This window comes from Plasmodium inui (genome assembly GCF_000524495.1).
Source record: "Plasmodium inui San Antonio 1 unplaced genomic scaffold supercont1.11, whole genome shotgun sequence".
Taxonomy (NCBI): Eukaryota; Apicomplexa; class Aconoidasida; order Haemosporida; family Plasmodiidae; genus Plasmodium; species Plasmodium inui.
In genome coordinates, this window is record NW_008481845.1 from 470,669 (window position 1) to 485,811 (window position 15,143).

A 15,143-nucleotide genomic window follows, 5' to 3' on the forward strand; every position below is an offset into this window, starting at 1 on the left:
CCCATTGCTGAACCGCATTTAAATCCCCATGGGTGAAGAAAAACAAACGTGTCAAAGAGTTCACAATTTTTTCTCCACCGGCTCGACGCTGATATGCTACATTTTGGCAAAAATTCTCCCATAATGTAGGAGAGAGAAAAAAAAAATATTTTCTCCTTTGTCTTATTTATCCACTCAGACAACAAAAGGGGGACACCCAATCAGTCCACTTCTAAATTGCAACTGAGAGTGAAGGTGCGTTCCGTCTGTTCTTGAGATGACGTAAAAATGAGTTAAAAGCTAAAAGCGATGGAAAAAAAAAAATGGTTCCATCGTATATGAGTACATGCGTATGCGCAACTAATGGAGTTACAAAAAAAAGCCACGCTGTCCATACAGCCATGTTCATTGTACCCCAAAATACAACTTTGTAAGGGAAGACCTCCCCCAGAGTATCCTAATATGGGAAGAAAATGACAATTTTCTCAAAAGGCAACTCAAAAGAAAGTGTACTAGGAAAGAATAAAAAGGAGGACATCAATTAGTTCACCTGTATAAACCTCATCCTCGCTGTTCCCTCTTTTGTATTTCTATATCGATGGTAAAAAACGCCATGGGGAATCTTCCACTGCTTGTGCATTCCCATTGAGGGAAGTGCCTTCTTATGTACTGTTGTAAAAAGAAAAAAATTTCCCTCTCTAGCAGAGATTTTTTGCAGTTCCCATTTGCGTTATTGTTGTTACTATGTTGGTGAAGTAACGAGTAAAAATGCAGCACTTTCAAAAAGGGCAGATTCACAAAACTGATAAAATTAAAGTTCCTGTTTGGAAATAATTCTTCGAAGCTGTCTACACTTCTTTTTGTACATTTGTCTATATTTTTGGGGAGCCCTCCTCTGGATGGACAATCTGTAGCATTGTTGCATCGGCTGGAGTTACGCTTAGGCATTATGACCCCCATGCATTGTTGAAGTGAATGATTGGTGTTACATATTTTATTCGTGATGTTCATTTCTCCGCTGCATTTATTCCAATTTTGTATGACTCGTCCAGGCAATTTCTGGACAAGGTCGTTCATAACATATATCAGTAGGAAGCACTTTTTCGCGAAGGACACACTGAGTAAGTGAGACTTACTCCTCTGCGTTAGCAAAATGAAGTGACCCTTTTTTACATTTCCCTTCTTGGGTGCATCATAACTGGACCAGTTAAAATGGGCCAAGTGGTTCCTATATAACCTTTTGAATAGCGCCAACGTGATGTATGTACATAGAATGATGTGAGAAATCTTCCCCTCAATATTTTCCATTACATACGAAGAGGATAAGAAGTTCACTAGGCTTACTAATAGCCTATCTATTATTTTTTCTTCCCTGTCAGAAATGTCAGTGTCATTATTGGCATGCGTCAGGAGTGAATCTTCCTCTACTGGGGCATCAGTCAAGGGAAGCAGATACCTTCGTATGACGTAAAAGTATCTATTTATAAAACATTCATAGTAAAAATGCAAGTCACTCTTCGACAGATAAAACAGCATCTTGCTAATTTGACATATGGGTAAAGGGTTTTCACTTTTATGCCGTTGTGAGTGTAAGGTGGTGGGAGACCGCTCATGGGCTTCTGCACGTAGGAAAGTGAAGGCATGCCTCTCCAAATGGAATTCCAAATAATTTGCGCACAAATGTTGGTATATAAATTTGTTCACAAACGGGAACGGATTTATATGATTGGCACAGAAGGAGCTGTACACCTTTGACAAAAATTGCACATCACATAGTGGGTCTTTGTTCCTTTCACTTTTCCAGCCTTGTGGTGTTACATAATTCATGGCATCACAAAATTTGTGCAAATTTTTTAACCTTATTTTGTGCAGTTCTTCCTGATCGATCTTTTCCAAAATGGAAGGCACGCATAACTGTAAACAGCATAGCAGCAGAAGGTTGTGAACAAAATGAAAGTACTCACTTTGGAAAACGCATTTGTATTTATAAATGTTACACTCGGAAAGGTGATTTATGATGTATTCCTTTCGAAATTTTAGTATGCTATAAATGGACGCATTGTTGATTATGCAGCATACGTGTCTCATCAATTTCTTGCTAAAGTAGCCGTCTTTATTTTGCAAATAAAACAGCTTGAAAGCATCGTCCAAGCAAATATGCAGAGCGTAGTTACGAAATAAAAAATCGTAATACCCGTTGCAGTTAAAAAATTTATTGTTCTCCTTAATTTTGGTAACCTTTGCGATTAAGGCCTTCACAATTGTGTTTTTATATTCACTATTCTTTGAAATTGTACCCCCATTTCTGATATGTATCACCACGCAGTTTGCCCTCTTAATCATTATTTATTGCCTTGTGTTCATAAATTGTGTATAATAGTTCCGCACATCTTTGAAAACAAAACGGATAAACGTACGTGGTGCACATGCACACAAGTATGGTAGGTAGTCTCTCCCCCCATACCTTGCTATTGCCAGCTTGTTTTCTGTCCTATATTTGGAGGGGGTCATCTTATTCCTTTTTTTTTCATTTTTTCCATCGTTTTGAGATACCTCTTGGGTGTAGTTATCATGTACCTTTCTTTTCACACATATTAACCATCTTGCAGCGTTTTGATTGCCCAATTTGTTTTTCTCTACATGTTAACGATGAAGCGCTTCATAGAAGCGAAAATGATTAAGTAGGAGCATGGGACGGGCACGTGAGAAACAAAAGAATTAGCAACACATCAGGCTGTTCTCCCCTTTTGCATTTTCCCAAAAATGGGATGAAAAAAAATGAAGCCAAAATGCTTCCAAACGTGGAGATACGAATGAAATAAAGGGGGGAAAAAACTACATGACCCATGCGGCGTTTATGAAAAAAAAAAAAAAATAGGCAAACAGCTATGCTAGCGAACTATTATTTGGTTAAAAAAGAAAAAAAAAAAAACTTCCTGAACGGATAGTTGAATTGGCAACTACCATTACAGTTACGCATGGGAAAACGTTGTCGCAGTGCTGAGCCACATAAATGCAACTTGAACAAGAGCGATGCTACTTCAAGTGTATAAAAAGGTAAAGGGATAAAAGAAGGCCATTTTAAACTTTTTATATGAAGGAAAATTTGTAAAAAGCATCGTTCCGCATTGGACCAGTTTGACAAGTGGAATAACTGAGGAGGAGAAAAAAATAACACCTTTCTTAAAGAATGGCAAGTAATTAATTCCCCAAATGTGGAGAGGAGGGGGTTGTAAAAATTCGTCTATATTGTTCAACCAAGCGATAGACTCCTATCGGAGTAGGGTGAAAAAGAAGGGTTATACCTACTTCTTTGCTTTTCTCATAATTGATAAAATGGGCACATTTATGTTTGCGAGGCTTTTCAAAAGTGCTAATGTTGTTCATGTGTGTGTTTACATAGCACGATGTTGCTGCTAAAGTGGAAATATTAGCCCCTGCAATTTTGGCCATGCGACGTGTGTTTCGCGCATATAAAATCAGCACAGTTCTTTGAGTACATGCAGAAAACGTACATTATGCTTTTATCCTTTTTTCTTTTTTTTTTTTCCCAATTTTTTGCTTGGTAGCACAGTGTACTGCTACTATCGTTTTGAAATAAGAAAAAGAATCAAAATTATCCCTTATAATTTTTTTTTGCTAATCCTTACCGCGCACTTACGGCTTCTATTTTGCGCCTGACATGGCATGCATATGCGCGTGTGTCGATATGTCCACTTTTAAAATGGTCACTTAAATAAAGGTCAATTTTGCAGTACAATTTTCGCAAAACTTCTTAATGGACGTGGATATGAAAAATAACTAATTCGTGGTAGTAACTGGGGAAAGGAGAAAATGAGTGTTGAGTTTTTTTTCTTTTTTTACGTGCCGCTATTTTCACTCATTGTACACAATTTATATGTAAAATTCCCACAATGGCTAGTGAACTGCTGGACCTTTTCACGGCATACGTACTCGAATTTACCCGCGTGTGCGCGGATATACATGTGTTAGCCAACTGGTGTATGTTCTCATTTTACGCACCAATCCTGCGAGTGTAGATAGCGGCATGGCAACTCCTACATACGTACGTACACGCGCACGATTAAAAATTAAATGCCATTGTGTATATGGAATAGATAAACAAACATGCGCGAAAGTAGCAAAGGAGATCAAAATTTTCACTCGAACAAATAACATGCATAGCTGAATCGGTTATCGCTAAGCAGGTCTCTAATCATGTTGCGCCGCGCTGCTTCACTATGCTGTATAAATATAAACACATATTTTATACACACGCGTGGGTGAACAGTGGACCTTATGACCCGGTGGATTGTGACCATTTATTTATGAAAAATTTTGCGCAATTTTTAAAAATTGCAAGAAAGGGAATTTTTTAAAAAGTTCATTGTGATTTGAAAAAGCGCTTTGGGTTTCATTCGGGGGAACACCCTTTCGTCTTTCACATCGTAATGTTGTTGTTTGCCGCTTCGCAGCTTCATAGCTTTGCTTTTCCCCACATGGTGTTGAAGAAGACGAACTTCACTCATTTGTAGACCGCCCCATCGTCTTCTTTCTTTGTTACGCAATAAGCACTTTTTCCTTATTTATTACAATTATATGCAGCATTGTTGGTGCCTGTTTGCACCAGCGGAAGAGATGCCTCAAACATTGTGAGCGCACAGGCGATTAATGCGCAGAGTATGTGTACGCTGCATGGTACTTATCATTCCTTATGTATCCATCGTGCACATGGACAAATGCATAATCATTTTTGCTTTTTGTGATTGCTTATGGTTGCCCAATTTTTTGCTGCGTGAACCCCCGTGGGTGCTTTCACATCGGACATTTAAAAAAAAACATGCCAACGTAACTTGTGCTATGATATTATGCTGTACATGTATGTAGCGTATACGTACTGTTTCAATACGCATAATTTTAAAAAAAGTGGCCCTTAATGCAAATATCACATGGTTAACGGTAGAAAGAGGTATACATAAATAGTACATACATTTTTTTTTAATTGTTTTTTTTTTTCTTTTTTTACCTTCCCCTGTTGAAAAGTTATGCTATTTTCTGATCCAGAATTTTCAGCCCCATTATGTGCTGCATACTTTTTTCAATTTTTACATATTTTTCAAGTTGATACGAACGCATTTCGCCTTTCATTTTTTTTCCTTAGTAAGGCGAGTGCCCCGCAATGAAGATGCTTTAAGTGCTAAATTGAGTAGTGGCAAGGGATGGAAGCCGGCCGACACGTGCATTTTTGTCAATGTGAAACGCGTTACAACGTTATCTATATATGCGTGATTATATGCTCGGTATATAATATAATGTAATATAACGTAATATAATGTAATATTATATTATACCATGTTATTATATGCCCGCCGTTCGTACGCGATAAATGTAGCGCAGTTGCACATCTATAATTATTGTATCCATATGACGCGTGCACAACGGAGTGCGACCCATCCGTTGATAGCACTGTTTTTATTTGCCATCATTAAATGCGCGTTTCTTTCTTTTAACTTAAGCAGTGGCTTCCCCCTTTACATCCCCCCCTTGCGAAGCAAAGTAGCGTTTTATCGCCCTACATATAAAACCCGTCGCGTATTCATACTGCACATTGTATATCACATACGTACTTATATATACATACCCATTCACACATTAGAATCTAACCCCCCTTTCTTACTTTTCAAACCCTTGTTAAAATTTTGTTTTTTTTGTTTCATAATTTCTCTGCATCTAAAGGAGAAGTTTACCCCCGCACGGCAAACCATTTTCACGGAGAACGGAATGACGTGCCTCGCACGATTAGCACGTTTATATATCGACTCTCGCATACCTGCGTGAGAGTATATATTGTACCTACGCGCACGTGCCTTCACGTGGCATAAAATATGCCTAGTAAATACGCGCATAATAACATGAACAACATAACGTATAGAATACTTTAAATGCATACCTGTATGTCCCTCCCAAGCGCGCAGGCAATTTTATCCATCTCCTTGTGCCTACTAAATCGTATGTATATTACTGTGCCTTTACATGGCGCGCGTATAAGCATGCATGTACCGCGCTACCTGCATAGGAACAGTGCGCAAGTACATATATTCATGAATCGTTTTGTATTACATTTCGTCCCGCGCGCCTATAGTATTTTACCACATTATTATATACATCGCGCGTATGCGTACCGCCCGCGGACTTTTATGCATACCGTTCGCATTTGTTAAGGAATGTGCTTAATCGTTTTGTCCCTATTTTGGCAGTTCCCTCTCTGAAGTTCACTCGGATGGGTATATATAAATATGCATATAAATTAAATACGCATATATAATATACATATTATATACATTTTATTATACGCGTAGGGGGCGAAAAGAAAAATCTGCGCATTGGTCCAAGTACGCATATATATAATGCAGCATATTATTATGCGCATAATATGTACGTAATGCGTGGTATGCATTTATGCGCATGTGCCCCGTGCGTTTACACAAAAAACTCGCTTTGCTAATTCACGATACGTACGTAGATATATTTATGCTAAAGATTGACTCATATAATATATATTATGTGCTGTGGATACCGCGCACCAAGTGCGAGAAAAATAAAAGTTACTCTTCAAAATCATGCACGATTTTTTTTTCTCTGTACTACTTCTTTACCATTTGATAATAAAATAAATAAGAGGCACGACTTTTTCTTTAGCGCATTTTTTTTTTCTTTTATGCCTTCCTTAAAATACGGCGCAAAAAGGGATGCTTGAATAAAGCGCGCGTAAAAATGTACTTTCCAGGTTATACATGTTACGTGTAACCATACGGTATGTAATGCATGATGTCACGTATTATGTATGATATATATATTATATACATACACGTATGATAGGAAAAAAAAACAGAAAGGAAAACACGCAAAAGAATGAGATTGCGTTTCCTGCGCGTATAAGCGAGCAATCGTGCATGTTAACATGTTTGCGCGAAGTTAAAATGAGCATAATAACGCATATGCATAACGATGCTCTTGTATAGCGTTACGTATGCATACCATATCTCACCTGCATAGCAAATGTTGGTATATGCCGATGCGCGCATTTCTTCACTTTGTAATTAACCATAAACTTGCATATGCGCCGTGCCCGCTTTGACATATATCAATGTTGAACGTTTAATTTGTGAAGCGAGGTCATTCAGTTTTGTAAGATTCGCGAAAAGTTTGCGACCAGTCGCGACAAATTAAATAAGCGTTATAACTGCAGCAGTAAAAAAAAACATGTGTTTCATTTTTTATAGGAATCTCAGTTTTCTCCTTGCGTACATCCTTTGTGAACGCCCCCAAAAGTTTGTAATGATATTTTAGCGAGTTTATATAGCAGCAAATGCGCGCGTTCGTGTTTGCCTGTGCTACATATTTGTACGTACATTTTTGAGTACATTTTGGGCCCCTTCTGGGTTTTGCCCTTTGGGTTATACCTTCTGGGTGTTACCTTGAGGGCGCTACCTGCATCGTACTGCCTTCTGGGCACCCTTCCCTATGTTCACATTTGCGCATGTAGGGATAACTACATCTACGTGGCGAATGCTGCTCCTTTTAAAATGCTTACTGCGAGCATGCAAACGCGGCTATGCGATATGCCATTAAGTACTGCCCAGCGTGATGAACAATTTCAGTGATATATAACTGCTAGAGCGAGTAATTTTGCTTGCGCGTGAAGAGGGATGTAGCAGTGGAGTGCATACATGCATACGTACATGATAATATGCACGCTGTATGTACGCTGCTTTGTGCCGCTTCACACCGCTTTACGTTGCCCGATCCCGCCTACGCGCACATCGTACCTCTTTACAGCATAAAGGGACCGAAAGAGCAGCCCTGGGTTGTAGTACTTCCCCGAATGAACCGTCCTCGTTTTTACTCTCTTGTAAGATGAACGAGTGAATATGCCATCGAGTATTCGCGTACACGTCTGTATGCATGTATAAGTATATAGATGTGCATATGCCCCACGTATATGCCTACATATATGTATGTGTGTACATGTGCATATCTCCGTGCGCGCGGACGTATATATGCCCCCAGTTCTATGTTTACCGCTCGTACATGTGTTAAATGGACGTTACAGATTGTTATAATTAAGAGGAACAAAATTGTTTCAATTTGTTTCCTTCCTCCCCCCCTTTTTCAACATTGTTTTCTTTTCTCCACCCCTTCGTTTCATTTTCCCCCTCTATGTATTTTCATGCTTATAACTTTATAAGCATGCAAAATATGCCAAATTGAGAGGCTATATAACGCGCAAGTTTGTGTAACGCAATAAGGGGCCATATACGTGAACGCGCTCTCCCTGTGTGTATGCCCCTCTGTGCGTCTCAAAGTCGAGTCCGTACTTATCAGCGTGTATGGACGTCTGCGTGTGAAGCGTACGCCTAAAGGCGCGCGTGTGCATATGTGCTTGTACAAATATATATAAATAAATATATATATAAGTACGTACATATGCTTCCTTAGGCGCGTACACCTCCGCATTTATGCGAGTGTATGTCGCCGCGTTGTGTGCCACCTCTGTCCTGTGTACCCCCCGAATATATAGAAGGGGTCTACACTGCGCGCTCCCCCCAATTGTTATGTATACCCAAAAAAAAAAAAAATAACAACAATAAAAAGCAGTAAAAAGCAAAAAGAAAAAAGTAAAAAACAACAATAAATAGTCACAAAAAACAACAAAAAATAACAAAACAAAGAAAAATAGCTGCCCCAAAAAAAATCAGAGAAAATATGTGAGATGAGTCAAGAGCGCTTGTGTTATGCAATCCTCATTAAACAACTTATTAATGAAATTAAAAAAAAAAAAATTCACATTTTACCCCTTTATTTTAATATATACCCCTTCTGCACGAGCATTTTAGCCTATCGTTCAATGTTTCCACTAGGATAATAAGTAAATGAGAAAGTAAAAAAATAAAAAAAAAGAACAAAAAAAAACAACATACATACTTACATATATGCGTAGATACATACATACATAAATACGAACATACTTACGTAGACTTTAAAAAAAAGATTCGTTCGCGAATGTGTGCGTGTCCACATTCAGCTGTATTGTTTGTGCGACTGCATCACCGCCTCTCCGTCTACACATATGCAGTTGCGAAGGCTTGAGTGGAACATCTGTTCGAACCTGCTATCCACGCATGTTCTACATAATCTACATGCGAGAGCGTACATCACAGAGAGGAGTACCTTGTTACAATAGCACGCGTGTGTATGTATAATTGTGAGTAATCGCATATACCTGCCTGACCGAGCAGAAATATCCTTCTCGGAGACAACTTGTACAGGTATATTTTTGTGCGTCTTTACATGCCCGCGTCAACCCCGTTCTATATTACTCCCATCTGTGTACATATACGTACATATCTAAACGTACCTACGTGCATATACCGTACACACCTGTATGTGTGTAGTCCCCTCCCGTTTGTCGTCGCGGCTCTCTGCCCCATTTTAAACAATTCGACAATCTTTTAAACATTCTCACGTCAAAAAAAAGAAAAGAAAAAATGAACAGCAGCAGAGAGAACAGCACCAACGGCGCAAGCAAAAAGAAGGCTGCGAAAAACAGCGGAACAGCCAAAGGTAGTGACGAAAAAGTTAAAGACAGCGGAAATGCAAGCGAGGATAAGTGTGGCGATAGGAGTAATGAGCTGGAGAAGAATGGAAATGAAAAGAGCCAAGCCAAGTGCATGTCAAGCGTAAAGAAGGAGAAGGAAGAGGATAACAACACCCATAAGGGTGATGAATTGAAGGTGGAGGAGGCAAACCAGAATGATAATAATCAAAAGGACGACAAGGAGGAGGACAAGAAAAAGAAAAAAAAAAATAATAAGATTCCTAACGTGGATGGCGTAGGAAACGGAAGTGGCGCCGCGAGGAAGAAGGAGAACCAATGCACGGACGGAGGAAACATCGAAAAGGGAAAGTTCGAAGAGAGCAGCAATGCCTCTGCCATCACGAGTAACGACAACGTTAGCGGTGTTGGCAATGTCGGCGGTGTCGGCGGCGGTAGCGGAAAAAGCGACACTGCCCCGGGTCACGGAAAAGCTGTGAAGGAGAAGAAGCCTGGGAACAAGTCGGACAAGAGCGACCCCTCCGGCAACACCGCATACTACGGAAGCTTTAGTGCGAACAATGATTGGAGGAGTGGCAAAAATAACAATAACGGCAATGACAACCATGGCAGTAGCAACCACGATGGTAACCTCGAAAGCGCCAAGAACAACGGGGTGCTGTACCAGTACGGCAAAGCCAACAACGTGAACGGTGAACACCCAGCGAGTAGGGACAAACAGAACGATTACAACAGTGCGGCAGCGAAGGATCCGAGTAAAAGACGAAGCTTTGTCAAAAGTGAGAGTAAAAACTTCGACGGGGGGTACAACGCCAGCGTCAGCAACGGAGGTGCGAATAAGGGAAATGTGGGTAGCTACCCAGGTAAAGCTAACTATAAGTATGACCACAAGAATAGTAAGAATAACTACAATATGAAGGGGGGGAAGAATTACAAGGGACCACCCCCCAGCATGCTCAACAATAATGTTGGCGGTGGTATGAGCGGTAATATGGGTGGCAACTTCGGCGCCAACTTCGGCGCCAACTTCAGCGGCAACTTCAACGGCAACTTCAGCGGCAACATAAACAGCAATAGTCACAATAGCAGCTCGTTGAACTACGACGGGTTCAGCCATCACGGCAGCAGTAACGACCTCAATGACGGCATGATGATGGATCCCATGAATAATATGGTGATATATAATAATAACAACACAAATTATAATTATCTGCCCAACTATGGCTGCAATTATCCTTATAGTTATTACGTGGACGAGAATGATAGCAAGAACGTCGAGTTATCCAATTATTATCCGTCCAGCAAGATGTACGGCGGAACGTCTTCTTCCGGCGGGGGGGCCGCCACAGGGAGTAGCGCTGCAGGGGGGAGTGGAGGCGGTACTACTGGAGGTCCCAGTGGAGGTCCCAGTGGAGGTCCCAGTGGAGGTGTCAGTGGAGGTGTCAGTGGAGGTGTCAGTGGAGGTGTCAGTGGAGGTCATAGTGGAGCTACTAGCGGAGTTACTAGTGGAGGCGACTCGGGGACAACCCCCCCCGCAACCGCTTCCCCTTGCACAGCGGCTTCTGCGGCATCTTCCGCCGCCACCACGGGAGCAGTCGGACCGGACGGTTACAACAACGATGGCCATTATGATGCCCGCTTTAACTACAACGGCATGGTGAACGACTTCTACAATTATGTCCCCTTCAATTATTATTACTACAATATGAATAATATGTACTTTGGTGGATCAAGCTATAACGCTAATGGGCACAACCCCTACCATGACAGCCTGAAAAATCGGAAGACTAAAAAGTACCTATATGAGAAGAATAAGAAGAAAAATTACAAAAATATGACCTCGTCAAATATGTACAGCGAAATAAAGAACAGAGTGATGGAGATTTTCAGGAGGGAAAACATCATGACGGATGATTACTTGTTATACTTTATGTACAATAATGTGAACCTTAGTATTGACGTGATTGCTAAACATCCCTACATTTCCCCCCTTGTTAGTAGCAACACGCAAAATAATATGACCATTTTGGCCAACGTGCTAAACGATTTAAAGTGCATCAACGTGGGCAACAAGGAGGACTCTGGAGGGGAGGTGGACAAAATGGAAGCAGATCCGGATGCCTCCACTTCGCAGGGGACCACTCCGCAAGTCGTCACTACCAATGGGAAGGGAAGCATTGATGGTGAGGCCAACCATGTGGAGTTAAATGACACGTCGTCGGCACAAGATGCAGAAGCGAAGCAGCAACAGGAGGAAGAAGAATCGAATAAAGGAGAAGAAGATAAAGGAGAAGAGGATAAAGGAAAAGAAGATAATAAGAATGTTGTCGCACCATCAGTCGATGGTACCAATGCGGAGGGATCTGTAAAGGACTCTTCTTCACTTAAGAGGGAAGACAACGTGTTAGAGTCCGACGCCAATAAGCCTTTGGTCAAGGCTGATGCGACAGAGGGAAATGGGAAAGACGGCACCGTTGCAGACGAATCGACGGATGCAGCGCGAGGAGATAGTTCCTCCTCTCCAGCAGAGAAGAGCAAAACGATTGAAGGTCAAGGTAACGATAAAGGTGTAGAGAAAGACTCAACTGACTTGGCGAAAGGTGCGGCCGATTTGGCTAGCAGTACCAAGATTGCCTTCGAAGAGGACAACAAAAACTTCCTGCTGAATATGAATAATAAACGAAACGTAATCATCATCAGAGACATCAATTCGCATTACATCAACACGATTAAAAGCATCGTTCTGAGCAGTCCCAATATCCAGCCGACGGACGTTCTGAATGTCAGGAACGACGTGAATAACACCATCTTCATCACCTTGAGGAATGAAAAGAAGACGGAATCCTTAGCGCAATATTTAAAGACCAAATCGGTAAATGATAAAAAGTTAAACGTTCGAATTAAGACCACACAGAGGATACAAAACATTATAGAGAATAACATTTTCAAGTCGGTGGGTACCATGATGGGGAGTAGTAACAATGTGAGTGGCAGCAACGGAGGAAACAATCAGAGTGGTGGCGTTTCTCGTGCGAGTGCGCCTGGTGGTACTGCTGCTGTCAGTGGAAGCATCAACACGAACGCGTCTCCCATGGGAACGAACGGAAGAGGCCCCATTAACGGTCTCAGCGGTGCCGCTATCAATGGAGGAAGTACACATGCCGCTAATGTCTCAGGAACCGGTGTTGGTACTGGGTCCATCTCCTCAGCAGTAGTTTCTTCTCCCAATTTGACCACCCCCAATGGTGTGCAGCCCATGGCTTCTTCCTCCTCCACTGCTGCTGGCGGGTCAAGCACCACGAACAACTCACCAACGGCGATGTCTACCGGCACCATCGCAGGAACGGGTGGAAGCCATTTAAATATGATGCCCAATTCGGGGGTGCCACTGGGGCCAAAGCAGTATATGAATTTTAACAACATGTATTATCTTCCCAACACGATGAATGGATATGACAGTCGCATTTATGGACACTGCAGCTCAGCAAGCAATCCTCCTTCCAACTTTGATGCCTATTTAAATTACTACAATTATGGCATGAACAACGCTCCGTACAATATGTATCCAAATGTTAATTTCTGTGATTCGTTCGGTGCAGGGTACAATATGTATCCGAATGCATATAATCAGATGAACGAAATGAAGAACAAGCACAGTTACAATAACAGCAAAGGGGGAACATTTTCCAGAGGCGGAGGGGGTGGTGATGGTAACAATATGGGAAGAATCAGCGAGAATAATTTTAACAATGGCTCTATGCTCGGCTCCGTAGGTACGGGAGCACCCCAAGCAGGTGGAAGCGGAGCGAATAATAACGCGCCCGGGTATTTTGCAAATGCATACAATAATTATAACAATGTTTTTAGTAACATGTACGGCAATAATATGTACGGAAATAACATGCATGGCAATCACATCCATAGCAATGTGTATCATGACAGGGCAGGCAACAATAAGGGTGACAGGAACGTAGATGATGTGAGGAAGTTCCATCATGTGGATGCACTGAATGAGAAGGGTGGAGCGGCCACCAGCGGGTCGGGCACATCACATCATCATAATCGATTGAACAAAGGTGTGAAAGATGTCGATAATGGAAAAGTTGGGATGGGCGCGACAGCCACGGGAAGCAACGCGAATAGTAAGAACAATCGGGGAGGCGCCAACGAAAACGGAGGCAACGGAGGGAAGAACAACAGAAGTAGAAGCGGCAGCAACTGTAACAGCAGCGCGTACAACGGAAATAACAACAATAACAACAACAACAGTGGGAACAATAGCAGCCACGGCGCAAGCAGCAACAGCAACGGGAGTAGCAACAACAGAAATGGCACTAATGGGAATGGTAGCAACGGCGCAGCGAACACCACCAACCATGGCAGTGGCGACGGGAGTGGCGGAAATGGAGGAGGCACGGGAAGCGGTGCAAGCGGAGGCAGTGGCAACAACTCCAGCAGTAATAGTAAGAGCGCTATGAAGATGAACGGCGAGTACAGTAAGAGCGGTAGCAAACTCATGGCCAACAACAACAAGCCTAATAAAAAGGACCCCCTCGTGAGGTACGACAGTAACGGTACTAACGGCGTGTTGGCGAAAAATGAAAACAAAGAGTTGGAAAAGAAGAGTGGAAAAAATTATTATAATAAAAAAAACAGCGCAAGGAAAAGCGGAGATAAGAAGAGCGAGAACAAGAAGAAGGACGACTCGGCTGCTGTGTCCACAGACTTGGGCAGCAACGAGGTACCCAAAATGAAAGACGAGAGGAAGAAACCACTCGAGATGAGCGAAGCAGGAGAAGTGAATGAAGCGGAGGAAGCGCAGAGCGACTTCGAAAATGACGCCAGCGCAGAGAAGAACACTGAGGACAGCAATCATAATGAGGAGGAACATGGAAAATGCACCGAAGTCGAAAAGAGTGAAGAAAGTAACAACCAGAATGGTGATGTAAACGTGGAGAGAAAAAATAAAAAGGATTCTTATGCAAAAGGTGAACAGCCGGGTAGCAATGATGGCAAGGACCACTCCAACAGATTATCCCCAAGAATCGGCGCTGCGAAGAAAAATTTCGGTAACAAAATTGCCACTAATAAAGACAAAAGTGCAGTCAACTCGGACGAGAAGAAGGCTCCAAAGAATAAGAACAAAGTGGACGACGCCACTGTAAATGGTGGCATTGTCGGCGTAGGCATCGCGACCAATGACAACGGTGCCAGCGGCAACACGCAAAATAGGAAGAAATACTCCTATGTGGACATTATGGATTCGTGCAAAAAATTAACCAACGTTGATGCCCCTCCTGAGTGCATAGACAAGCTTATGAAGGAGAATGTCTCTCTTTTTAGGAAGCGCGACGATCAGTTCTGTTGGAAGTTAAACGTTTTTTAATTCGCCAAAGAGAGGGCAAAAAAGAAAAAGCAAGCGAAGGTGAAAAGGGGTGCGAGGGGCCTCTCTTTTAGGGGCAGTACGAGTTGAGTAAGCGATATAGACCCCTTTACACGTTTTCCTCCATTTTTTTTCTCCTTTTTTTTTATTTTTTTTGTTTTTTTG

General features: G+C 41.9%; 2 protein-coding genes across 2 annotated transcripts; one reads left to right on the top strand and one right to left on the bottom strand.

The window, feature by feature from the left end:
- Positions 1-540: 540 nt before the first annotated feature.
- C922_02998 (hypothetical protein) lies at positions 541-2,322 on the bottom strand (the record flags this gene model as incomplete). The annotated part of the gene is made up of 1 exon (XM_008818592.1): positions 541-2,322. One exon carries the CDS (start codon positions 2,320-2,322, stop codon positions 541-543), a length of 1,782 nt encoding a protein of 593 aa, XP_008816814.1.
- A 7,205-nt stretch (positions 2,323-9,527) lies between these two features.
- C922_02999 (hypothetical protein) lies at positions 9,528-14,981 on the top strand (the record flags this gene model as incomplete). Its single annotated transcript, XM_008818593.1, has 1 exon — positions 9,528-14,981. The coding sequence occupies one exon, from the start codon at positions 9,528-9,530 to the stop codon at positions 14,979-14,981; it is 5,454 nt and encodes a 1,817-aa protein (XP_008816815.1).
- Between the last annotated feature and the right edge of the window lie 162 nt (positions 14,982-15,143).